This window comes from Stomoxys calcitrans, chromosome 5, assembly GCF_963082655.1.
Source record: "Stomoxys calcitrans chromosome 5, idStoCalc2.1, whole genome shotgun sequence".
Lineage (NCBI taxonomy): Eukaryota > Metazoa > Arthropoda > Insecta > Diptera > Muscidae > Stomoxys > Stomoxys calcitrans.
In genome coordinates this window covers 745531-771667 of record NC_081556.1, presented here as the reverse complement: position 1 = coordinate 771667, position 26137 = coordinate 745531, and the positions used below count along the sequence as shown (strand labels likewise).

Sequence of the window (26137 nt, the reverse complement as noted above, 5' to 3'; positions counted from 1 at the left end):
CTTCCCATTGAATTCTTTTAAAAAGGTAAGCCTTTTTGCGCAAAATACAATAACAAGTGACAGATAATGAATATAAATGGGAATAAAGACAAACAAACAACCAAAAACAACAATAAAAGGCTCAATGCAGACAAATGGGCAACACCAAACACATCCACCTGAACAGCGCATGCAAGTCCATACCAGCATCAATAGCAGTCAAAGGCGTTAAAATATTTATAGCATCTTAAAACCAATGGCTGCCATATCCCACATGGCCACGAATTGCGATGCCTATCATTGATGAGCTAACTCAATTTCTAGCCTGTTTCGATACAAAAATTCAAGTAGGGCCGGCTAAATTCGGGCAAAGCTGCCCCTATAATACTCTACTCCATATGAAAACTAAGTCGTCGAAATTAAAATTTGCTTAAAGTTGAAGTGAAGAATTTCAACCAAAATCCCTACATATTGTGGGAGTCGTAGAGGGAGTCGTAGAGGGAGTCGTAGAGGGAGTCGTAGAGGGAGTCGTAGAGGGAGTCGTAGAGGGAGTCGTAGAGGGAGTCGTAGAGGGAGTCGTAGAGGGAGTCGCTGCATAAAATGTTTTAAAGATCTTTGATTAATGCCCTTAATGTAAACATTGGGAGATGCGGTTAACAAATCACCAAATTTTATTGCAGTATTTGTCAAAATCAGACAAAAATATATATGGGAATTATATCGAAATCTGAACCGCTATCTTAGTTTCAGTCTTACAGGCATCCTTTGTGCCAAATTTCGTGAGTGTCGCTGAACAGATGACCACATTATTGCAATATTAGTCCAAATCTATAGCTATAACCAATGGAAGCTATATCCAAATCTGAACTGATTGCGACAAAATTTCGGACGTGGTAGTTGTAGAATAAAGCGTATTGGAAAATTTTGGGAACATCGGTTGATAAATGTGCTTGCAAGGCTCCAGAAGTATAAATCGGGCGAAACATATTAATCGGAACCTGTTTCTATGAAATTCGCCAGTAATGTCATCCTTTGTTGCAAATTTTTTGAGAATCGGTTGGCAAACAACCATGTTTTTGAAGTACAATCGAAACCGCATAACTGTAATAAGCTTAAGTGAAAATTTTCGCTTAAGCGAAACTTGATGAAGAGAACCATTAAATTTTATGTTATTCAATGCAATTGAATTCGTTTAAGTGAGAATCGCTTAACTGAAACAACCGCCAAACTGATAAAGTTTCTAAACCCCAAATCCCGTTTTCATATGAAACTGGAAACGCATAGATGAAAAAGTTATTTCTATGTGAAACTATCTAGAAGTTTAAAATTTTGCGTCAGCAATCAAATTCGATATATGGCTCCTAGAACTGATATTTTTCAGCTAAGGTTATTTCATGCGTAATTAGTACGTTGACGTGAAAATTCCCTTACACGTTTGCTTATAACGCATAACTGGAAACTAATTTCACTTATCCGAACTACGCTAAACTGAAAATTACGGATAAGTGAAACACATGAGATGTATTTTTAGCGTATCACTTATCCGGTTTCGACTGTCGACTATATTAGTCCATATCGGACGAACATATACTATAAAAAAGCTATATCCAAATCTAAACTGATTGCTTCCAATTTCAATAGGCGTTGTTTGTAGGCCAAAAAAGATGGCTGTACCAAATTTGAAAATTACGGATAAGTGAAACACATGAGATGTATTTTTAGCGTATCACTTATCCGGTTTCGACTGTCGACTGTATTAGTCCATATCGGACGAACATATACTATAAAAAAGCTATATCCAAATCTAAACTGATTGCTTCCAATTTCAATAGGCGTTGTTTGTAGGCCAAAAAAGATGGCTGTACCAAATTTGAAAATTACGGATAAGTGAAACACATGAGATGTATTTTTAGCGTATCACTTATCCGGTTTCGACTGTATTAGTCCATATCGGACGAACATATACTATAAACCGATTGCTTCCAATTTCAATAGGCTTTGTCTTTAGGCCAAAAAAGATGGCTGTACCAAATTTTGAATCCTGGTCCTACCAGGATTCGAACCCAGGCGTTCAGCGTCATAGGCGAACATGTAAAACCCTAATGTAGACCGATCTGGGGCATATTGAACAGGAATATCGAGGAGCCCAACACAATTCGTCATACCAAATTTCAGAGAAATCGGACAATAAATACGCCTATTGTGGGCCCCAAGACCTTAAATCGAGTGATCGGTCTATATGGCAGTTATATCGAAATATGGATCGGTCTTACCCATACTCGGTACGAATGTCGAGGGGCCTACCGCAACTCATTGTGCCTAATTTCAGCAAAATCGGTTAATAAATTCACCTTTTATAGGTCTAAAACCTTAAATCGGAGGATCGGTATACATGACAGCTATATCCAAATCTGGACCGTTCTGGGCCATATTGAACGGAATGTCGAGGAGCCTAACACAACTCGCCATACCAAATTTCTACGAAATCAAACAATAAATGCGCCTATGATGGGCCCAAGCCCATAAATCGTGAGATCGGCCTATATGGCAGCTATATCCAAATTTGGACCGATCAAGACCAAAATAAACAAGTATGTCGAGGGGCTTAACATAACTTATTGTCCCAAATTTCAGCGAAACGGAAATTTGACAATAAATTCGTCTCTTATGGGCCCAAGTCCCTAAATCGAGAGATCGGTCTATATGGTAGCTGTAAATTTGGACTAATCTGAGCCATATTTAACAAGTATGTCGAGTGACCTAACATAACTTACTGTCCCAAATTTCAGCGAAATCGGGACAGCAAATACGCCTTTTATGGGCCCAAGACCTTAAATCGAGAGATTTCCATCTGAATCTGAACCGATTTTGACTAAATTCCAATGTGATTTTCATTGAATTTCATTGTGATTGCTCTTGTTTTTGAAATCGGGTGATATATATTTTTAATGCATTTCATAAACTTCACTGATCTTAAAAGTCATAGGTTTAATATGTAAATGTACCATCGTTTATGTATATGGCAGCTATGTCTAAATCTTAAAACGTTCTTTCCAACTTCAATAGGTCGTTGGACTATAATCACATGTTTGCGACCTGTAATATGAACACAAAAATACTTGGGCCGACAAACAGACAGATGTACATGGCCGAAATCGATTTTGAAAGTGATTCTGAATAGAACTGTATACTAATGTGCTCATTCAAGGTGTTACAAACAAATTTGATAAGTAATTATACCCTTGTAATGGTGTAGGGTGAGTTCACCGTAGAGTCGCTACCTTTTTGGCTGAACGCCTAGGTTAAAAGCACGGCAAGAACATCGGACGCAATTTTTCCCGTTGGTCATCCACACCTAGAGCTGGCAACATTTGCGAGATATTTACCTTAGTTAATCAGCTGTGTAAACTTCTCTACTATAGTGGTGTCTCTCTGCGACAAGCTATTTGGACTCGACATTAAAAAGTAGATCCCTTATCATTTACCTTACACTGATATCGGCCAGCACTCATTGATATGAGAGCAGTCTCCCCCCGCTGTACCCAAACGGACTGTCAATGAGCAAATTTGCAATGATGCAGGGTATTAAAATTATGGTATTATACTAGGTTAGGTTGAAAAGAGGGTGCAGATATTAATCCGCCCCATGCCACTATGGACATACACCTAAGCCAGTAATCCAGATATGGTATTCTACTACCTTTGAAACATTGTTGTTCCATCTTTGATTAGTTTTAGCATAAAGGTTCCGCCTTTCTACAGCCTTATTATGTTTCGTTTGGAGCAATGTTTGTTCCTTTTTGATATAAAATCGCTTAAAAATCAAAATGCGTTTTGCGTTTCTCAATCTCAATGTGGGAAACAACTTAACAATGCTGGGCATTGCTGACTCTGTCCGATGTCATAATTGTTTTGAAAAACAAGACAACAATGACTTTTTGATTTCCTTGTTAAGAAATGAAACAATCTTAACACGCACTTATGTATGTATGTATAAATGTATGTACATTGCAAATGTAGAAATGTGTGTACATGCACACCAGTCTCGGCATGTGATTTCGTAACAATGACCGAATGATAAATTGTCGTCAAAGCCATTTTATCGTTTCTCGTGTTCAAATGTATTGTCATTTATCTTTCATATGTGTAACTGTGCAAATATATGTATATGTGTAGGTGTGTGAGTGTGTGTGTTTTAAAAGCGAATTTGCCAAGTTGTACCGAAGACACACTTTTCGCCATGTCAAGCAAAATGATCTCAGCCCATATAAACAAAGTGCGAAAACAAGAATTTAAACGGAATTTTCACCACAATCGAATGACTAAAACGACCATTGTCACAAATTTGTGGTCAGTGTGTGAACAGCAAAATGAATTTATGTGTCTTACATATGAAAATTTTCCCTAATGTACACTGAAAAAAAATAAAAATTTAACTAATGCTGCGTTTGGGACGATGGCGTAAGTCGTTAACAAATGACAAAAAGCGAAAACATTTGCCAAAAGTTGTGTTTTGATTTATTTGAGTGAAATTTTTAATTACGACCTTGTCGAATCACAACCGTATAAAAAATATGGAATCGAATTTATGCCAATTGCTAGTCAAAGCAATGGATCCGGCAGAAGTCATAACGTTGAAATCGGCCAAGAAAGTCAAAAATATGACTTACTCAGGCTGCAAGAATGATCATCGAACGTACTGCTACGCTTTGCTGAAAAATTAGGGGAGACTGAGAAAAAGTGTGGGACCAACATCTTGAACGGGTTATCAATTACGCTTATGGCGCTGAACCTTGAACTGGGTTCGAATTCCGGCGAGTACACATTATGAACTTTTATTAAAAGTATCATCTCTACTAATGCTGGTGTACTTGTTAGGTACTTCAATCTCTCCCATATCAATCTCCCATATCATTTTGCCAACCACAACTTTTTGTCGTGGCAGCTAATGTTGGTATCAGAGAACTACATGAGACCCAAAATTTAGCCACTTTGGCCAAAGCAATTGTCTGTATCGCATGCCACATAAAAACAAAATTAGTTAGAAACACACGCACAAATACAATAGAGTGAGAGATGTGCGAACGTTTTAGTAATCGTTCAGCGGATTTGAATTTCAACTTCCTCGACGGACATCGTTTGTTGTTTGCAAATGCACACTACTCAGATGAGTGCCATATGAAGCCAAAGCAAGCAGAGGAATGAGGAAGTTTTGTTGAGCGGCATAGATATACTCCGTTGTTTTTTTTTTTGCACTTGTTTTTTTTTTTTTATTTTTGGATAAGAATTGCTTTTATCAGTGACGTACGTGCTGCCTGCCGAATTAAAAAAAATCTGAATTTTCTAAAAAAAGAATACCAACTGAAGTTTAAATTTTGTTGGTAGTACGGAGTAACTTTTAAAATAAAAGGTTTTGGCACAACGGACAGAAACGAAATAAATTTATTTTTTAATAAAAATGATTTGAACTGATTCATCGGTTATGAGCATTTTCTTTTCATAATTTTTATTGTATCGCAGTGAATATTGCTAATGAACTATGCAGATAACCAATCTGTGTTTCAAACAATTTATATTGATTTGTTGTTATAATCGAATTTCAACCAATGATTCTTCTGTCGCGAAGACACATTTGCTGTCGCGAAGACACATTTGCTGAGAAGTTCTACTTGGTTGAATAATTTACAAATGTCGCCAGCAAAAGTCGTAACTGGCAACCTTCAGTCTGTCCACATGTTTTCCGATCAGACAGTAACCTGTCATGAGGCGTCTGTTCTAGTCAGCGACAGCAAAGCGGAATGCTCATTTTTTTTACTTAATACCATATGCATCCCCCCAGAACACGTGGTTTATCTACTCCTTAATACTATACCCTTTATTTGTATCCCGTATAGCCCTGATTAGCAAATATTTCCATTTGGGGAGGGGTTTTGGAGTCACATATTGTCCTGATCGTCCAAAATGCCCATATGGATGGGTTTTCGGGTCGGTGCGGGCCCCTAGGGACTTGTACAAAATTTTCAAAACCAAATTCGTACTCTACTTTACTCTTTCTCATTTGAGTCCCATATTGTCCCCATCGGTCCACTTTTATTTTTGGATTGGGATTTTGGGGCAAGGGAGAGGGTCTGTCCACTTTCAATATCATCAAATTTTATAGCCTATTGCTGCTTCCAGACCATATTCATAATCTATTCCATAATACCTTTCATTTGAGTCCCATATTGTCAATATCGTCAATATTTGGGTCGGGGCGGCCCTCCAAGTACTTGAACCGGGGTACTTGGAGGGATCATTGCTGCTTGCAGACCACATTCGTAATCTATTTCATAATACCTTTCATTTGAGTCCCATATTGTCAATATCGTCCAAAATGTCTATTTGAGGGAGTTTTAGGTCTGGGCGGCCCTCCAAGTCCCTGGATCCAATGTTTTTTTTTTTAACAAATTAGTACTGCACTCTCGAATAAAATTCATTTGAGTCCCATATTTTTTATCAAATTAATACTCCACTCTCGAATACCATTCATTGTCGCGATCGGTCCACTTTTATTTTTGGGTGGTGTTTTTGCATTAAGGGGGAGAGTCCGCCCCCTTACTAAATCAACAAATTCTATAGCCTACTGCTCCTTCCAGACCATATTCGTAATCGACTCCCTATCAAATTAATACTCCACTCTCGAATACCATTCATTGTCGCGATCGGTCCACTTTTATTTTTGGGTGGTGTTTTTGCATTAAGGGGGAGAGTCCGCCCCCTTACTAAATCAACAAATTCTATAGCCTACTGCTCCTTCCAGACCATATTCGTAATCGACTCCCATATAACTTTCATTTGCGTCCCATATTGACCCCATCGATCAACTTTTATATTTGTGTGGTGTTTTTGGATTAAGAGAGAGGATCCGTGCCCCTTTCGGTATTAACAAATTATCTAGCCTATTTCTCCTTGCTGACAATTCTCGTAATCTACTCCCTAATACATTTCATTTGAGTCGCATATTGTTATTATCGCCCAAAATGTCTACTTGAGGTGGTTTTGGGGTCGGGGCAGCCCCCTAAGTACCCGGACCCAATTTTAATATCAAGTTGGTACTCTACTTTGGAATACCTCTTTTGAGTCCTTTTTTTGAATTCCTTCGTCGGCAGGGGCTGCCGCTTCAGCGTATACACACTGCTACAACAACACCTACATCATCGAAAATTTCGAGAAAATCGGTTCAGGCGTTCTCAAGTAATAGAAGAATGACAGCCGTCTGAGAATACAGTGCCTACGTCATGATGGGTGTGATATAAAGCCCTTACCATAGTCTACGGTCTTGATATGTATTCTTGTGATCCTGATGCTACAGATCGCATTTGTTGCCCAGTTGGCACTTCTTGGCCCAAAGTCGAACGCTATTGAAAATCGGTTTAGATTAAAGTACAGTTCCCACAGGAGGCCATCGTGGAGCAGAGGTAAGCATCTGTGCCTATGACGCCGAACGCCTGGGCTCAAACCCCGGCGTAAACATCAGACAAATTTTCAGCAGTGGCTATCCCATTACTAATGCTGGCTGCATTTGTGACGCATCCTGCCTTGTTAAAACATGAAACATGGCATGAAGTTCGAACACCGCATAAAAAGGAGGCCTCTTATCATTGAACGGCCCGCTAGTCGAGTTGGTGGCGTGCTTGGATTGCCAGTGCGGAGGTCGTGGGTTCGATTCTCACCAGAGGCCTTGGTCTGTCGCTACTGTGCTATTACAATGAACTTAAAATTATCTAAGAGAGTCTGTAAAGGACTACCACTCTAACCTAACCATCATTGAACTTTAACTTTAATCGGACTGATTTTATTGATACGAGAGAAAAATACCCTGTTCCTTAATGTTGGAACGTTCATGGGAAATTTAGTCCCACATATTTGTAGCGCCCGATTTACACTTATTAGCCCTAGTAGCTAATCTATTTAGTCCCACATATTTGTAGCGAGCGATTTACACTTATTAGCCCAAGTAACTAATCTGTTCATCTTAACAACTTTAGAGAAGTCCATCAAAATCAGTTCAAATTTCCCATAACCCGATATATACCGAGAAATGTTGGGTTTATTTTGGTCGGCTCTGCATTTCCTTTACCTGTTTTCTAATTGAAAAAATTGAAAAATAATGCGCAATGTTTTCCTCTCTGTGTATGTTGAAGGTTCACACAAATCCATATCCGTAAGTACATGTTCGCTTGCTTTGTCACACCCGGAATATCTAGACCAGTTCAAGTCTTCAGAAATTACAATTCACCAAACAAGAGTCAACTGTACAAGAATTAGTCCCCCTAGGGGGCTCAGACTCAAGCGGCCAGGTCACAGACACTGGGACAGTTGGCTCATGAATATGAACGAAATATTCTACGCTTGCCATGGATAATTGAATTTAAAAGTCGTGAATGGTGTTCCTTTGCGAGGAGTGGGCAAGTAGCGACCAAAAGGGAGTGCTGGTGTAGGCATGCGGAATAATTTAAGAAGAACTCCTAAACACACCTTATCTAGTGGTCAACCTGAGGGTGGGGTTAACCGCATTAAAATTGTAAATAGAAACATTAAAATGAACGAAGCAAACATTGTTCGATGTCCTAGTCATAGCATGAGAAGGGGGCCGATAACGAACGATAACGACCGACAACTTGCCAATGAACAACAAGGATTGCGATTTGGAGTTGGAGTTGGGAAGAGAGTGATTGCTTGTTGTTGTTGTAGCGATTACAAAAAGAAAATGAAACCAAGACGGGATTCGGGTTCTTATTTTGGGTGTGTATGCGCTTGTATGCGTGAGTGTGCGTGTGTGTGTGTGTGTGTATGATGATTCACTCACCTTCATCTTCGCCCATGTCATCCATGTCATTGAGCTCCGTTATTTCAGCCTTGTTGCAGGAGTTCTGTGGTATGGAGCCATTCTCCTTGGCCATGGGGGGTAGCGACGAATTATTGAATGCTTTCATGTTGGTCGCATCACCGTTCGAGTGTTGCATTTTGTTGGACTCGGCCGTCGAAGTCTTTGTTGCTTTCTTTCCTTCCTGGCCAATATCGCCCTTCTGCTGCAACTGCTGTTGGGCATCTTCGTTGTTGCAGTTTTGTTCACAAGTGGCGTTTTCCTCGTTCTGTTCCCCTGCCGCAGCCGTGGTACCATTGACGCCGGTTGATGAACCGTCTTTGGTTTTCAGCTCCTGACTAGTATTACAGCCCATTTTTTTTTTCTTTAGAATATTCCGGTTGCCGCTGTAGTTATTGTTTGTTGTGGTAATTTATAAAAATACAAATGCACACGCTCTTGAAATAATTGTTTCTTATTTTTTGTTTTCAATAGAAAACACGGAGGGATTCGTTAAAAAAAAAATTTACACAAAATTTGCAAGAACACTTTTGAAGGCGAATTTCTTTGTGCAGTATCGAATTTGGGGCTGACCCCCTTTGTTTGTTTCTTTTTTTGTTTCTTTCTTTACTTTTTTGTTCAGTTTGCTTTGCTTTTTTCTATTTGTTGTTAATACAATATTTTCGCAATTATTAATGGGTTGTTGGTGGTTTGTTGTTTATCTGGCGGATATTATCTATCTTCTTTTGCCAAGGCAACGTTTGTTCTACTTGCTTTTGCTCATAAATTTGTTTAATCAATTTTCCTTGTATCCTCGCTTGGGTTTCGTTCCTTCTGGCAAGCGACACGAAACGTGAATTCATTAAAATTCATGCAAATCCAAATTGTGGAAACCTTTAAAACTCTACGATATACAAAAAAACATCTCGTTTAAATATTAAAAATTAACAACCATTTTCTTCGCGCACACACACACACACCCAAAAAAACTGTCTGCTGTTGTTGCTGTTTGCTGGTCGCAGCCGATTCTAAGTGAAAAGCGGTATCTATACTCTACTTGTTAACGTCTAAAAATAAACTAAAGTGTTTGCACGGAAATGTCCCACAGGATAACCTTAAGCGCTCTCACACACACACACACACACACTCTTACGCACGCATCGCAAACTCGTTGGCACAACTCTCTCGCTCTCGATAAGCACGCACGAATTCCATCATTAGACACATTGACGAGATAGACCGACCACGAGAGTGCACACAACACACAAAGGGAGTGAAGAAAACTTGTCTCTTACGAATACTATACATTGCTGGTCGTTCGCGGTTCGATGAGCTTAAGCATATCCTAATTGGTTAACGAGGACATTGGTTTTTGGGGTACTCATTTCGTGATGTCATTTGCTTTAGTCAAAATTTTTGTTTTTATAGAAAACTTTATGGAAATTTTTGCTCTTAATAACGAACTTCGCCAAAGTTGAATTTTTTTACAAAATTTCGTATGCTTTTGATGAAGGGCATGGAACAGACTCAGATACTTAAACTTGATAACACATTCGTACACTACCGATAAATTCATTCATTGTTATACCCTCCACCATAGGATGGGTGTATACCAATTTCGTTATTCCGTTTGTAACTCTACGAAATATTCGTCCAAGACCCAATATATATAATTGATCATCGTGACATTTTAAGCCGATCTAGCCATGTCCATCCGTCCGTCTGTCTGTCGAAAGCACGCTGATTTTCGAAGGAGTAAAACTAGGCGCTTGAAATTTTGGGTGGGATTGCAAATGGGCCAAATAGGTCCATGTTTTGCTAAAGCTGCCATATAAACCGATCATGGGTCTTGACTTCTTGAGGCACTAGAGGGCGTAATTCTTATCCGATTTAGCTGAAATTTTGCATGACATGTTTTGTTATGACTTCCAACAACTACGCTAAGTATGGTTCAAGTCGGTCCATAACCTGATATAGCTGCCAAATAAACTGATCTGGGATCTTGACTTCTTGAGCCTCTAGGGGGCGCAATTACTATCCGATTTGGCTGAAATTGTGCATGACATGTTTTGTTATGACTTCCCTCAACTGTGCTAAGTATGGTTCAAGTCGGTCCATAACCTGATATAGCTGTCAAATAAACTGATCTGGGATCTTGACTTCTTGAGCCTCTAGGGGGCGCAATGACTATCCGATTTGGCTGAAATATGGTCTGAATCGGCCTATAGCATGATACAGCTTCCATATAAATCGATCCCCTGATTTAACATTTTGCGCCTCTAAAGGCACAATTCTCATCGGATTGGCTGAAATTTGACACAGTAACTCTACTATGTTCTCCAACATTCAATTCAATTATAGTCCGAATCGGACCATAACTTTATATAGCTCCAATAGCATACCAATTCTTTTCCTTTATCCTTTGTTTGCCTAAAAAGATATGCCGGGAAAAGAACTCGACAAATGCGATCCATGGTGGAGAGTATATAAGATTCGGCCCGGCCGAACTTAGCACGCTTTTATCACGATAGGCGATGAAGCTCCATCAAGGACCAGTGTTTATCGATGGTATGGTGAATTCAACTGAGGTCGTAGTTCAGTCCAAGACGAATTTCACGAAGGACGTCCAAAGTCAGTTGTTGTGCTGTGCGCCAACTGATATTACAAGATCGTCATGTGACCATGTGACTCATGTGAGATTGAGACAACCTTAGGCATTAGTGGGGCCAGCAGACATTCAATATAGCAGGAACATTTGACCATCAAAAAAATTTATTCGCAAGTAGAATTCTGCTCGCAATGGCATGCAGATTGGCTGCACTTTTATAGGCTTCCTTTTCTTTTTGCTGTAAATTTGTTTTTTTTTTTTTATTTATTCTGCAGAGCTGCTTGCTTTGAAGAAAAATAAAATAATTACCGACCGACACCTATGAGCTTGACATTTGCAATCATTTCTCTTTAAGTAACTTTGTACCAGTGTACATAGTATTCCAAAAAATTTCAGTCTCCTTTATGATGCACACAAAAAGTAAGAGATAATCACAAGAGTCAACGAGAGAGATTGTCAGAGAGAGAGAGAGAGAGAGAGAGAAAACTTATTATTGCTATTGCCATAAAGATACAAGGTTAACAATGACACTCTCGCATATACACGCAATCAGACGCTGTTTTGCTGGTACTCCCTAAAATAAATGAATTTTTATTTTATGAACCTTCTTCCCGGGAACACATACATATGTACATGCATGTACGTGTGTACAGGAACCATGGGACCTATGACACTCATTCTGATGCCAAACGTTAAGAGTACGAGTAGTAATCTCGAATGTGTCTGCGTGTATTTTAAATGTCTGTCTGGCAGCCGGCAACATGTACATACAAAGATACTTATAGACAAAATGGACAACAACAAAAGCATCACCAACCATCGAACTTGTTAACACACACACACACACCTTTTTCAATATAAGTACCCTACAAACATTTTTCATAGTTTTAGTAGTAATTTTTCCTCCGTATGAGTCGCAAAGCACTCGTTTACGATATCATTGGACAATTGATTTTTCTCTCAAAACTCCAAATACTGCCTCATCTGCTTCCGCAAGTACCCATGCTTCGGAGTAGTATCCGAGTCTTGTAAAGTGTAATTTTCGTCTGGCGAGTGGTGGCTTTGCTTCTTATCTGCTTGCTTAATCAAAAGTAGCATCTGTTAGCCAATATTATCCTTCTTTTTATTTCAAAACTGGTCTCTTCGGCTGTTTCGGCTACGGCGGCGCCAAGGCAGACTAAGCGGCTAACTATCTCAAAGTTGTAGTTCCCAACTTTCTCCATAATCGCTATCTGTTCGGGGTTTCAGAGCTTTGTGGAAGTTGATATCATCCACTTTGTCTTATGTTGCATGCACATTTGCATGCATGTGGAGGTGGCGATCCTCGTCAAGCTCTTACTGCAAAGCTCACTTACGTTAATACTCTTTCGCCTGAGTTTTTATTTTCATGCCTGATGCGTTTAAAACTTGTATTGAATTATGTTATCCGATGTTTTGTTTGGAGTGGACAACTTCCACCAACCAAACAGAATTCTCACATTGTTTATATGACGATTGGTACTTAGGATGGCAAATATGACGAGTAAAACAAACGTATTTGTTAGGTTTTTACGTATTTGTTACGTTTTTGATGAACAACTAACTTGATATGCAGTTTTAGATCTTCCAAGCGAATAACGCAACTCTTTTAGAACAATATTTAAAAAAATTTCTAAAACACTTATTTGTTACTCGTCCAGGCGAGTAATGCGCAACTCTTCTGGAAGAGTATTTTATAAATCTTCCAAACACTAATTTGTTACTCGTGCCCATGATTGTTGCGCGATTCTAAGATCTTCCAAGACTCTACTGACTTACTCTGTGACAACTCATATGAAAGGTTCGGGGAATACTCTTCCGAAGATTCGTCTTAAGGACACAACTCCTCAAGACGGGGGAATCGTGCGCCTCTTTTATAAATCTTCTAAGACACTCGTCTACACGATTCTTGCGCTATTCTAAGATCTTCCACGACCCTTCTGACTAACTCTTTAGCAACTCATATGGAAGATTCAGAGAATGCTCTTCCGAAGATTCGCCTTGGGGACACAACTCCTCACAACGTAGAATTGTCTACAAATCTTTCACGAGCACGTCTGCGATCATAACCTTCATTCGCGGAAGATTGTTTGGCGGTCGAAAATGTTTGCAGGGTATGGTTACATATGAATATACACATGTTCATATACGTACTTTGCAATATACATATAAAGATGGAAAATTTTCGAAAAATGTATTATAAGAGATCACCTTAAATTCATTTATTATATTAACCCCCAAGCGTCTCCTTTAAGCAGCCTTTTTGGTTATTCCCTTAGATATCGTCGCAATCCACAACATCCACAACACATATTTCGTTCTTAATCCAGAAAATGGGATACGGACCAGATACAAAATAAAAAAAACCCCACAAATTATCAATAAGAAGCCACCATGTCTTACGGCCTTCTGAGGTTTATATTCTTTGCTATTGATAATAATTTTTGGTGAAGGTGATCAATACACTGAAAAAAAAGTTGGCCTAAAATTTAAGATTTTTCCTAATTCGCAGGATTTTAGCAATGAAAACGAGCCAAAGAACCAAAACTTTAAATGAAAGTTGCTATCTTTAAATTAAATCTCGTACCAACTAAAGGACATGACCATCCGTTTAAAATTTTGATGGCTGAATAATTCTTACTTTTTTTCATAGATGACTGTCCAATTATTATTTCTTGTTAAACTTAGCACCGTAACCTAAATTAAGCATTTAAAGACGCTCCTATTTATAAGTTTTTTTTTTGCGTCTTTAACTATGATTCACTGTTGTGTTGTCCCATAGTCAATTTCCTAACTTTCAACGTCTTTAATAAAAAGACGCAAAGTTAACGATTTATTAACCTACCATTTAAGATAAAAATCCCTAATATAAAGGAAATATTTTTCACCAAAGCGAATGTTCCCTTAAAAAGTTGGAAAATTGTTCATCTTTAAATTTAGTCCAATCTTTAAAATTATGACAAAAAATTGTTCAGTGCAGTTTTGTTAGGTGATTTCAATCCTGCTCTTCCTACATATGTATGCGTGAATAGATTTCACATGTACATGCTTGTATGTAGGCAAGCAAATAACGTTACAATTTGATATGCCTCCCATTAACGATAGCGCAGAGGTTAAAGGTTCGAATTCTGGCGAGAACATCAGAAAAAATTGTTAGTGGTGGTTATCCCCTCTTAATGCTGGCGACATTAGTGAGGTACTGTACCATTAAGTAAGGTAAGGCAGCCATGTATAAACTTCTCCACAAAGAGGTGTCGCATTGCGGCACGCCGTTCGGACTCGGCTATAAAAACGGAGGCCCCTTATCATTGAACTTAAACTTGAATCAGACAGCACTCATTGATATGTTAGAAGTTTGCCCCTGTTCCTAAATGGAATGTTTATGGGCAAAATTTTCATTTTTATTTAACGATATTAAATAAGGTAATGATTAGGTCTTATTGAGCTTAAACTTGAATCGGACAGCACTGATGAATATGAGAGAAGTATTCCCGCTGTTCCGTAATGGAGTGTTCATGGGAAAACTTGTTACGATTGGATCTATAAGTATGTAGATGTAACGCCCATAAAAACCAATCACCCAATTGTAATTTTTAACTTAGTTTGTATGTGAAAAACCAGACTAGTTTAGACCTTAAAGTTCCCAATTTCACATTCACATGCAAACTGAACTAATCTCCATATATACATATTTCAAAAAATCTATTGTGGTGGATAACCAACTAAGGTTCGGCCCGGCCAAGCTCTACTCGCATTTACTTCGTTCTTCTTCAGAAAATAAATGCATGTAAGTGTACTTTATTATTTTAATTGCTTTTCTCAAATATGTGACCATGTTTTTTATAGCCTCCTTCGAATGAAGCAAAACATTGACGGTTTTTGTAATGGAGCATCATCTCCTTCTGAAACCGTAGAGGCAGCAAGTAACAAAAACGGTTTTCACGCTCACTCCATGCCAAAATTAAGGTTGGGTCTTCCATATTCAAATAAAACTATCAAGTATTTAATATGAAAGCTGTTGAAATAGACTTTCGCCTCTATAGGCATGGCCCACACATGCATATACATACATATGCACGCACAAACAAACATATGCATAACAAAGCAACTTCGCGTGTACATCAAAGAGATAGAAATAACGGAGGAATTTGATTTCTCTCAAAATTTGATAGCAAATGACAAGCTTATAGGTGTCATTAATTTTTTAATTTTTGCTTCAAAGCAAGCAAAAAGACAAGAAATAATAGAAAGAAAGATACACATATTGGAAGCTAAGATTGCCGAAACCCTATTTACGTGCAATAAGCCATAGTTTCCTTCGAATGTTTAGAAAATGCAAACGACGCAAACAGCATGCCATTGAGAGCAGAATTCTGCTTGGGCATGTTCTTAGATAACCCTACACAACTTAACCAGCGCCACCATCTAGTCAAGGTGCGAACTTCAAATTGTTTATCTATATATAATTCAATTATGATCAGCGTGCCACCACAAAAAAAATTCCGTCCAAAATGTTTCTAAAAACCTATCAAATTTTTTGCAGGCCGACCAAAATTGTAAACTAAATCAAAATTCGGATAAAACTTGGCACTGATGTTGTAAGTCATAAGATAAGTCATGAGCCATAACTACTCTGGTTTGCCGGGGGAGGTCAATAGAGGATAGGTAGAGGTTAAACAGAGCCGGAGATATCACCGCGCCTTGAGGAACTCCGTTTCACTCTACGGTGCTTCGACTTCTTATCCCTAAACTCCACAAATGACTGGCGACCACACAGATAATTCGCGAACCAGCGTTTCAGGCCTGGCTGGAGGGACGTGTTGGCGATGTCCTCAAATAGTTTGGCATGGCTGACCGAGTCGAATTCGGCATCGTCCAGTGCCACGAGGACCGTCCTGATTGAAGCCATGGAAAATGTGTGCGGTGATGGCATGCAAAACAGTTGTTGTGCTATGTAGTCTTCGCAATCCATGTTGATGCTCGGCGAATGGAAATTCTTCTACGAGGCTCGGGAGGAGTAATGCCTCAAGCGTCTTTGCTACTGATGAAAGAAGGGAGATCGGTCTGTACGACTTTCCCAAACTCGGGTCTTTCCCAGGCTTCAGTAGCGGGATCACTCTGCCCATTTTCCAGACATCGAGAAATGGATATTTCCATGTGTTGCAAACAAAATGACTAAATTAATATACCCCTTTCCTCTGGTATTGGGTATAAAAATACAATTTCGATGAAAGTCTGCCAAAATCGAAATGGGCCGACTATCCGTCCAAACTCTTAAGGTGGCAAAAAGGCACTCTTAAGGCAAAAATTAAAGAATTTTTAACTTTGACGCCCAAAAAAACACTACTTCACGTATGGCAACACAGAATGACGAGTTCAATCGTCAAAGTTGACAGTTCTTTAACTTTTTCGCGTTGCTTTTGTGGGATTTGTTTGCAGAGTTGCATAGTATGTAACTCCACCTTTAAAATTGAAAGTAAATCCTATCAAGTTTAGTAGAAAAAGTCGAAAAAAAGGCTAAGCTGTCTATGATGTACATATAATACGTATTATTCGTCTTTGGTTTCGCTTGAAGGTTTATATAACAATTCCCATCTATTAGTCATTCAACGATGCCGGAGAAGCATCATTCATGAATCACGTTGCTGCATTTTTGGAAGTTTCCATAGCTTTTTATACTGTTGCATGAAATTGAATCATCTATGAGCCACAAGAAATGTTATTTTACACATGATTTTTGTATGAGCTTTAACATGTAAACAAGTAAAAGCGTGCTAAGTTCGGCCGGGCCGAATCTTATATACCCTACACCATGAATTGCATTTGTCGAGTTATTTTCACGGTATCTCTTTTTATGCAAACAAAGGATAAAAGACAACAATTGCTATACTATTGGAGCTATAAAAAGATATGGTGTGATGTGGGAAACCATAGTAGAAGCCAATGTGTAAAATTTTAGCCAAATCGAATAAGAATTGCGCCCTATAGGGGCTCAAGTAGTAAAATAGAGAGATGGGTTTATAGGGGAGCTGTATCAGGCTATAGACCGATGCAGACCATATTTGACACGTATGTTGAAGGCATGGGAAAAGCCGTTGTAAAAAAATTTCAGTCAAATCGGATAATAATTGTGCCCCCTAGAGGCTCAAGAAGTCAAGATCCCAGATCGGTTTATATGGCAGCTATATCAGGTTATAGACCGATTTGGACCATATTTGGCATAGCTGTGGGAAATACTAACAAAACACCTCATGCAAAAGTAACAAACAGAATGACGAAATTAATGTACCCCCATCCTATGGTGGAGGAAAAAAAAAGTATACACAAAATGTTCTAATAATCACGTGTACGGGCTTTTAAGGCTAATGATTCGTCAGGACGATCGTTTCATTTTTTCATTTTTTTTTACAGTTTTAGAAGATTCTTTTTTTCAAACAATCATCCGAACATTCCAAAAATGTTGGCAGGGACACCATTGAATTTCGTCATAAAAATATCTGAAGAAGTTTCTTTTCGATTTCCAGTTAAGTCCCTCTTTATGTAAAAGCATTATGTCTTCGTACAATATCCCAACAGTCTAATCATCTACCACGACATTGTCTTCAAAGACTTCTTTAAGATATTTTGAATATTGTCGCCAATGTGGCATTTTAGCAGACATTTCTTATCTGTTTTAAAATGTTACTGTTCCCAAAAAAGTCATCAAAGCTTTTTACATTATTTCTCTCTTATAAAAAATTTAAAGTCTTTGCTCTGTAGAGGACATTTTCGCAGACCGTGTCGTATAAACCGTCATCTTACAAAAAAACTTTATTTTATACATTAATGAAAAAGAAATCTAACTGTACCAAATGAAAAACAAAGAAAAATGTGATGGAACGTGACCAAGTCATTTGAGTATCAACGTCTGACGAGTCCAGAACTTTTGTTCTATTATTTTAAAAAATCGAAAACGAATTATAAAACAAAAAACTTAAAAACATATGGACATATTTAAAAAGAAATTGTTAGTAAGTATACTTTTTATATTACGCGTATGCAAATGCTCACAAATGTTTATATTTTTTATTAGAAACCGTATAAGACGAGGCTTTGGAGTATGTGCGAAAACTATTGGGTTGCCCAAAAAGTTATTGCGGATTTTTCATATTGTCGGCGTTGACAAATTTTTTCACAGCTTATGACTCTGTAATTGCATTCTTTCTTTCTTATTTCAGTTATCAGCTGTTACTTTTAGCTTGCTTTAGAAAAAAAGTGTAAAAAAAGTATATTTGATTAAAGTTCATTCTAAGTTTTTTTAAAAATGCATTTACTTTCTTTTAAAAAATCCGCAATTACTTTTTGGGCAACCCAATACATTTATTAATTCGGAAAACTAACATCAGCCATTAGCAAAATTCGCCGGAAAAAAGGAGATCCAAAATTAAATGCAGTTATTTTTTGTGTAAAAATATAATTTTAATAATAAATGAATTTGTCAATAAAAATTTTGTGGATCCTTTCCTCTTGTTTGGCATCGAAGACAAACTAGCAGAAGTTTTAGAATATTGTCATGGACGAATATATGAGGGATACTGTCATCTACATATTCATTGATGACATGCTTGTTCACAATGTCGGTTAAAATGTCATGCATGATTTTCGCGACAAATATATGAAAATATCAACAACAATTTGTTGTTGTTGTTGTTATGGTTATTTGTATTGTTTATTTAAAGGCACCAAAAAACTCGCCTTGTCATATCGAGCATCATAGCCACTCAGCATTTAAGCAAGAGCCGGTGCCGCCCGGCCTCTCACTGACACTCTCCACTCGATGCCGCTGATTGTTCGCGACTACAGTTACAGCTATTCCGTATACGAAGCATCCCACCATCTGCAACCCGTGGACGCGCCCGGTATCGCCCAGCTGAGCTTCTTGTTATAACTACATATGACCACCACACAGATCGGAGCCCAAAGTTCCAGCCTGTGTGGTGTTCATAGTTATCCCGTGCCGATTTGTATGGACTGTCAACTATATGTCTTCAACTATTTACCAAGATCATGTACCCTTCTTTTAAGACACCTTGACGACGCGGCCTGCTGGGATGTGTTCATATTGCTTATTTTGTCTGAGAGATTATTTTCCTTTATCATAATGAATGTATTTCATAATCTGACTAACTAGAGCTACTATTTATTAAATTAAAATTCTAACATATTTGTGTGTATATGTCCACGCCTAGCTTGGGTGTGTGCGTGTGTGCGCTAAAGCTTGTGGGTGGATAAATGTATTTCATGATGCCACTTAAAACATCAATGAATTTCACATACACACACGTATAGATTTCAAAGTTTTGTTTTTATGACAACATGCGTACATACGTAGCTATGTATTATGTGCATGCGGTGGTTTGTGTCTGCCTGTATCGTCTGTATATAGCGAATATTTTTGGAATGTATCTGTTATTGTTTTTAGTCCTTCCTGCTCGTCTTTCGCTTTATAGCGTGCGTACGGTCTATTTTGAGTAACGAATTTGCTTCATTCAAAAGGTAAAGGCGGCCGTAAGCTGTTAACACTGTGCCCAGCAGCATTTGCTGTAGAACATGTTTTTTTTTTTCCTATGACTAATAATAGAAGTGTTTTTCTTGTGAATGCAGTGTTAAGGTGGTTTGGCTTCAATTATTTTGATATAACCTTCAACTTTTTTAGTGAGCTAAAGATTCAAAAAATTTAGGGGAAATATGTGAATATTTTAGAACCATTGTTGAATAAAACATGTAAAAACGTGCTAATGGATCACATTTGTCAAGTTCTTAGCCCGGTATCTCTTTATAGACAAGCAAAGGATAATGGATAAAAATAACCATGCTATTGTGCCGTATCAGATTATGAGCCGATTCGAACCATACTTGGTTTGAATGTTGGAGACCATAGTAGAAGTCATTTTTCAGCGAAATCGGATTAGAATTGCGCACTATTGGGGCTCAAGAAGTAATAAGGGTCGATGGGTTTATATGGAAGCAATATCAGTTTATAGACCAATTCAGACCATATTTGGCATGCATGTTGAAGGTCATGGGAGAAGTCGTTGAACACAATTTCAGCCAAATCTGATATGAATTGCGCCCTCTATAGGCTCAAGAAGTATAATCATTAGATCGGTTTATATGGAAGCCATATCAGGTTTTGACCCAATTTGAACCATACTTGGCATTTCATGCAAAATTTCAACCAAATCGGGTAATAATTGCGCACTCTAAAGGCTCAAGAAGTATAATCGGGAAATCGTTTTATATGGGAGCTATATCATAAACGATTTGAACCATCCTTGGCACAGTTATTAGAAGACGTAACAAAACACTTCATACAAAATTTCAGTCAAATTGGGTAACAATTGCGCCCTCTAGCGGCTGAAAATGTCAAGATCCGAGACCGGTTCATATGGGAGCTATATATATAAGGTAATGAACCGATTTGGACCATACTCAACACAGTTAGTGGATGTTGAAACAAAATACTTCTTGCAGATTTTCAGCCAAATCGGATAATAATTGCGTCCTCCAGAGGCTCAAGAAGTCAAGATCCCAGATCGGTTTATATGGCTGCTATATCAGGTCATGGATCAATTTAAACCAATTTTAATACAGTTGTTGAAAGTGATAATGAAACACGTCAAGCAAATTTCAGCCAAATCGGGTAAAAATTGCGCCCTCCAATGGCTCAAGAAGTCAAGTTTCAAGATCGGGTTATAGCAGCTATATCAAAATAAATGTATTCTTATTAGCTGAGTTTGAATTTGAATTATTTTGGTCTCAAGAAGTCATATCCCGGTACATAAGGGGACCATTATCACCATATTGACCGATTCGGATAAAACTTGGCACGGATGTTGTAAGTCATAAGATAGGTTTTAAGGCCAATTTTAGCCAAATCTGGTGAAAAATTAGGGGTTTAAGGGATAAAGAAGTCAAATCCGGGTATCGGTTTATATGGGGACTGTAACTGTTTATAGACCGATTCGGATCATACTTGACATGGATATTGGAAGTCATAACCCAAGTCCTTGTTCCAAATTTCTGCCAAATCGGAAGAAAATTGACGCTTCTAAGGGCTCAAGAAGTCAAATCGGGGGATCAGTTCATATGGGAGCTATATCTGTTTATAGACCGATTCGGATCACAAAATCACGATTGTTCCAAATTTTAGCCAAATCAGATGAAAATAGAGGCTTAAGAAGTAAAATCGGGGGATAGGTTCGTATGGGGCTATATCTGTTTATAGACCGATTCGGATTACCCTTGACAAATCAGATGGAAATAGAGGCTTCTAGGGCTTTCAAGAAGTCAAATCGGGGGATTGGTTCATATGGGGGCTATATCTGTTTATAGACCGATTCTGTTCATACTTGTCATGGATGTATGAAAATCATAACGCAAGCCTTCTTTCCAAATTTTGGCCAAATCGGATGAAAGTTGAGGTTTTTAGGGGCTCAAGAAGTCAAATCGGGGTATAGGGGCTAATAATCTCTAAAAAAAAAGCCCTTCAAATAAGAAGTTTTAAGAAATATATATTTATATTTGAAGTCCCCTTCCACTAATCGATGTTTTCATACGAGGGTTTTTAACAAATGAATGATTCATATTTTTTCAATGTTTTTTTTTATTATTAGGGTACTAAAATAGAATAAGATCTTATAGAGGACAGTGAGACGGCAGCCCTTGCCGATGAAATACTCCATGGGGCCAATCCTTCGGATTCCTTCATCGGCAAGGGCTGCCGCCTCAGTGTACAACACTGCTACAACAACAACAAATGTAGTAGATTGACAGGAACGTCTTTGTGAGGAAGTTGTACACAGCATAGGCTGTCCAAGGACTCATGTATTTGAAGACATTGACCGCCCTTAATTACACGTTTTCGTACATTTTTTGAAGAACTCGCAAACTTTTTAATTTTATTAAAGGGTAAAAAATAAACGGTCATACAATGCCTGGATTTATGCTTATTATATGCTTCCAAAAAAAATTAATTTTTTTCAGCTAAAAGATTTTACTATTCTGTGCTGCTATTTTTTTGACCGCCGCCGTACACTGGAAAAGGCTTTAGAACTCAAATCCGGAGATTGGTTAATATGGGAGCTATATCCGGCTATATACCAATTGGGAATTGGTATTTTTTTATTGATCCAAGTAAAAACTAACTAAAATGTTTCGAAAATTCAAGTTAGTTTTTTAATTGGGTCAATAAAAAAATTAATTGAATACAATGAAAGTATGCAAAGGTTTCATTCAAAAATGTTATACATGCAAATATGGATATAGGTTTCCTTACGTTGCATTAACAAATTACTTTAAATATAATTCTTGCGAAATATTTTGATGAAGAAACATTTTGAATATGGGCATTCATCAAAACTTAAAATGCTCATACGCCTTAAAGATCTTATTTAGCACATATCGTACAAAGACTAAAAGTAAAAGCTTATAACAGCTTGGAAAACCTTTTTGCAATTAAAAAGGCTCCATAAGATATTGGATGCTAATAATAATAAAAAGATAAATATATCGATATAGAGATATACATACATGTATAGATAAATACATATATTTTATAAAATTAAATTCACATCAAGAACACACAAATTACTCAGTTAATTAAAAATCTTGTGCATAATGTTAACGTTCAATCAAATAAAATGGGTTTGCTTTTTTTTTTTTTGGTATTTTGTTGTGATGAAAAATTATTCCAATGTTGAGTCACCAGAGTTCCATGGCTTCTGGGATATATATAAGACTACAATAGTTGAAAGGGCGCTTACCAGAAAGATGACATCAAACCAACGATGGTAGAAATTAAAGTGCAAATTGCCTAATACTTCTGTAATAATGACACGATATTCTGCTGGCATGTTCATTCGCATCAGCAGAACAGATGAACAAAAATACATGCCCATGATTTGAGCCAAAATTAGCACAATGATATTGGAAGATTTACTTGATGAAATGCGATAGAAAAACTAAAACAGAAGTATGCATCAAGCAATAGAGTTTGATTGACTAAAGCCACAAACCATTACCTTTGTAAGAGTTAACAATAATCCTCTTATGGAGGTGACAACTATGCAGCCTACTAGCAGGAAAGAAATGTGTTGATTCCAAAATGCCAAGTCTATGTCAAAACCGCACCAGTGTACGGCTATCTCTAGACCCCTTGTAACGGGATCTTTGCGTCCAACTCTATCAAATATGATATTCACAAAGCACTAAAAACACCATGTGTAAACAGCCGCCTTCTTTAGAGTAACAACAACAAATTCGACTTACCATCACAATTTTATACACACAGTATACGCTGAAGAAATGGCCAATTACGTTGAAGTACTTCCCTTGCAGCGTTTGCGACCATTTTTGACGCTCCTGCATGTTTTTTAGATAATTAATTTCTAAGAAGAGCTGTCTTAGCAACTCTTCCAAACCGCAAATTTCCATCTTGAGTTGATGAACGTCTGGTGGTAAAAGAAACAATGATACATCATTACTTCACTTGCATCACTATTGTATTGTATTGAAAACTCACTTTCTCCTCCAACATCTGCTCTATTCACAGCCGAACTTAAAATATTCCATAGGCGAGGACGTGACTGATTTGATTTATTTCGTCGATGTATTTCTAAGGCTATGCGTTTCTTTTTCCCCGTTATCATTTCAACCGTTAGAAGTAGTCTTCGTTCCAAATTTATTATGTCGCTCTGTGAAACGGGTCTACCGTAAAAGACTCACACATATATATGTGTATGTACACAGTAGGTTATAACATTCGAACTGCTACTTACCTAATAAAGTAGGTCATGCTTTGATATGGGCAATTCACAGCACCAAATCCAGAAAGTATTGCCATTACTGTGACCCCGATAACTCCAATGCGAGAAACTCCTTGCTCTATTGTAAAGATTCCATTCGATACACTCAAGAGTGGGAAAGGCTCGCCGATGCGCCATAATCCATAAAGGAACACAAACCAACAGCTAGCGGTCATAATACGAACCCATTTCTCGGAAACTAAAATAGAAAAAAAGGGTTTACTTTCTTCAGTAGAATATTGAATACATGTTTATGCTAAAAAACTGTCAAAATGGTTTAATCGACGCATTTAGTATAGTTTGTTCTTTTTTAGGCCTTATCTCGTCCAAACCTTTTCACGACAAATTTCTATATAGAAAAGGAAACTCGAAATGTTTCATATCTTAAGAATAGACTTTCTTTTTTGTTTTGGGAATTAAAAACCGGAACAGACCTCATGGAATATTTGCTGTGTCTATGCTAGGAAGCTTTCTGAAGTGTCCAATCGATAAATTGAGTTGGTTTTCGAATATTCTTCTCCCACTATTCTCCAGGCAAAGTCACCTAGAGGAAGTTAGAATCTAATTAGGTCCACAATAGAAAAATGCCGCACCATGCTTAAAAGGCCAGCAATTGGGCCCACAATAGAGGCTAAGACCTAAATCAATTTCGATACATACATAAATGCCTCAGTATGCTCATTGAATCTCTAATTTTAAGAAAACGATACATGGCAATTGTTTCCATTTTTGGCTTGTCCCTACATATTTTGAGAAGAAAAAAACGTTGTTTACTTACCGAACGATATGCTATGTATGACGGAATATAAAATGTAAAGTGGAATGACTGCTATAACCATAAGCAGTAAAGATGTTAATCCCAGGCGCCAATGAAAATATCGGGAACTTGCGTCCAATACACCCAGGATTTCAAAAATGATCAATTCAAACATTGTCAGGGAGTAAGCGAATGTCACCGAAAATATAAGTTGAACGGACATATGGCGAATCTCATAATTCTTGAAAAGCTGCTTGACGAAAAACATCCATCCGCCAGCAAAAAACAGGACCTGGAAAGACACATGCAGGTTACCTGCCGGTATTTTGGCACTCAAAACCAAACAAACCTGTGACACAAACACAATCGTTGTGTCCTCCAAGAACGCCATCGCGCTAGAACTTTTTAAAAACTAAGTGGTCGGTCTATGACACATTTGCAACCATATTTTCCTAATACATTTATTTATATTTTTACTGCAGATTTTGGACAAATTAGAATTCCTGTAAACAAACTCAGATGGTAGTATTTGTTGCTTTCAGGTGTAGCTTAAATCAATTCGCACGACGGAGTTCTGTTTGTCAAACAAACAATTTTCAGGATGATGATAAAAAAATTGAAAATCGTGGTAGCGAACAATCGATGAACTTCTTGATAAGATAAAATTGTTAACAATTGTTCAAATCAATTTGTCATAAATACTTTATTACTTTTAAATAAATACTTTAATATCATGAGCGAAAACCCACGTTTTTCACCATGGCGAAGCAATTTGTACAACAACCACAAATCATATGGTGCATTCCGCCATCTTGTCATCAAGGTGATAGTAGTTTTGCCAACACACACAAAGAAATTTGTGTGCATGTGTGTGTACGCATGTGTACATGAGCAGAGAATATGCGAGAAAGAAGATAACAACAAAGAGAATGCAAACAAAAAACTGTCATCTTAATACCATTAACAGTTCTTCGCGTGGGACCACCTTTTTAAATCCGCCTTGGTTTTTCACGGTTACTTTCATAGTGCAAGAAATACGATGGTAGGGTCATTTGAGCAACATCAACATTGTTATTTTTTACAAC

The 26137-nt window shown here is 37.7% G+C and overlaps 2 protein-coding genes across 2 annotated transcripts in view; both read right to left on the bottom strand.

The window, feature by feature from the left end:
- Positions 1 to 9786, bottom strand: part of LOC106082343 (uncharacterized) — a 115212-nt gene extending 105426 nt beyond the window's left edge. The window contains exon 1 of the mRNA XM_013244789.2: positions 8828 to 9786. Within this exon, the coding sequence (XP_013100243.1) occupies positions 8828 to 9200 (373 nt within the window). The 5' untranslated portion in view covers positions 9201 to 9786. The remainder of the gene's footprint in view (positions 1 to 8827) is intronic.
- A 13212-nt stretch (positions 9787 to 22998) lies between these two features.
- On the bottom strand, positions 22999 to 25605 carry LOC106082342 (Golgi pH regulator). The gene is made up of 7 exons (XM_013244788.2): positions 25402 to 25605; positions 25074 to 25344; positions 24269 to 24494; positions 24013 to 24197; positions 23760 to 23941; positions 23513 to 23698; positions 22999 to 23452 (listed from the first exon to the last, which is right to left on the bottom strand). The coding sequence occupies exons 1-7, from the start codon at positions 25441 to 25443 to the stop codon at positions 23177 to 23179; spliced, it is 1368 nt and encodes a 455-aa protein (XP_013100242.1). The 5' UTR covers positions 25444 to 25605; the 3' UTR covers positions 22999 to 23176.
- Between the last annotated feature and the right edge of the window lie 532 nt (positions 25606 to 26137).

Bases quoted from the DNA above. Each gene is read 5' to 3' on its own strand.
- LOC106082342 (XM_013244788.2), bottom strand. From the start codon at position 25,443: ATGGCGTTCTTGGAGGACACAACGATTGTGTTTGTGTCACAG. The intron at 23,942-24,012 runs GTGAGTTTTCAA...TTTTACCACCAG, and splicing joins AGCAGATGTTGGAGGAGAAA to ACGTTCATCAACTCAAGATG. The intron at 23,453-23,512 runs GTAATGGTTTGT...CTTCTGTTTTAG, and splicing joins TATTGTTAACTCTTACAAAG to TTTTTCTATCGCATTTCATC.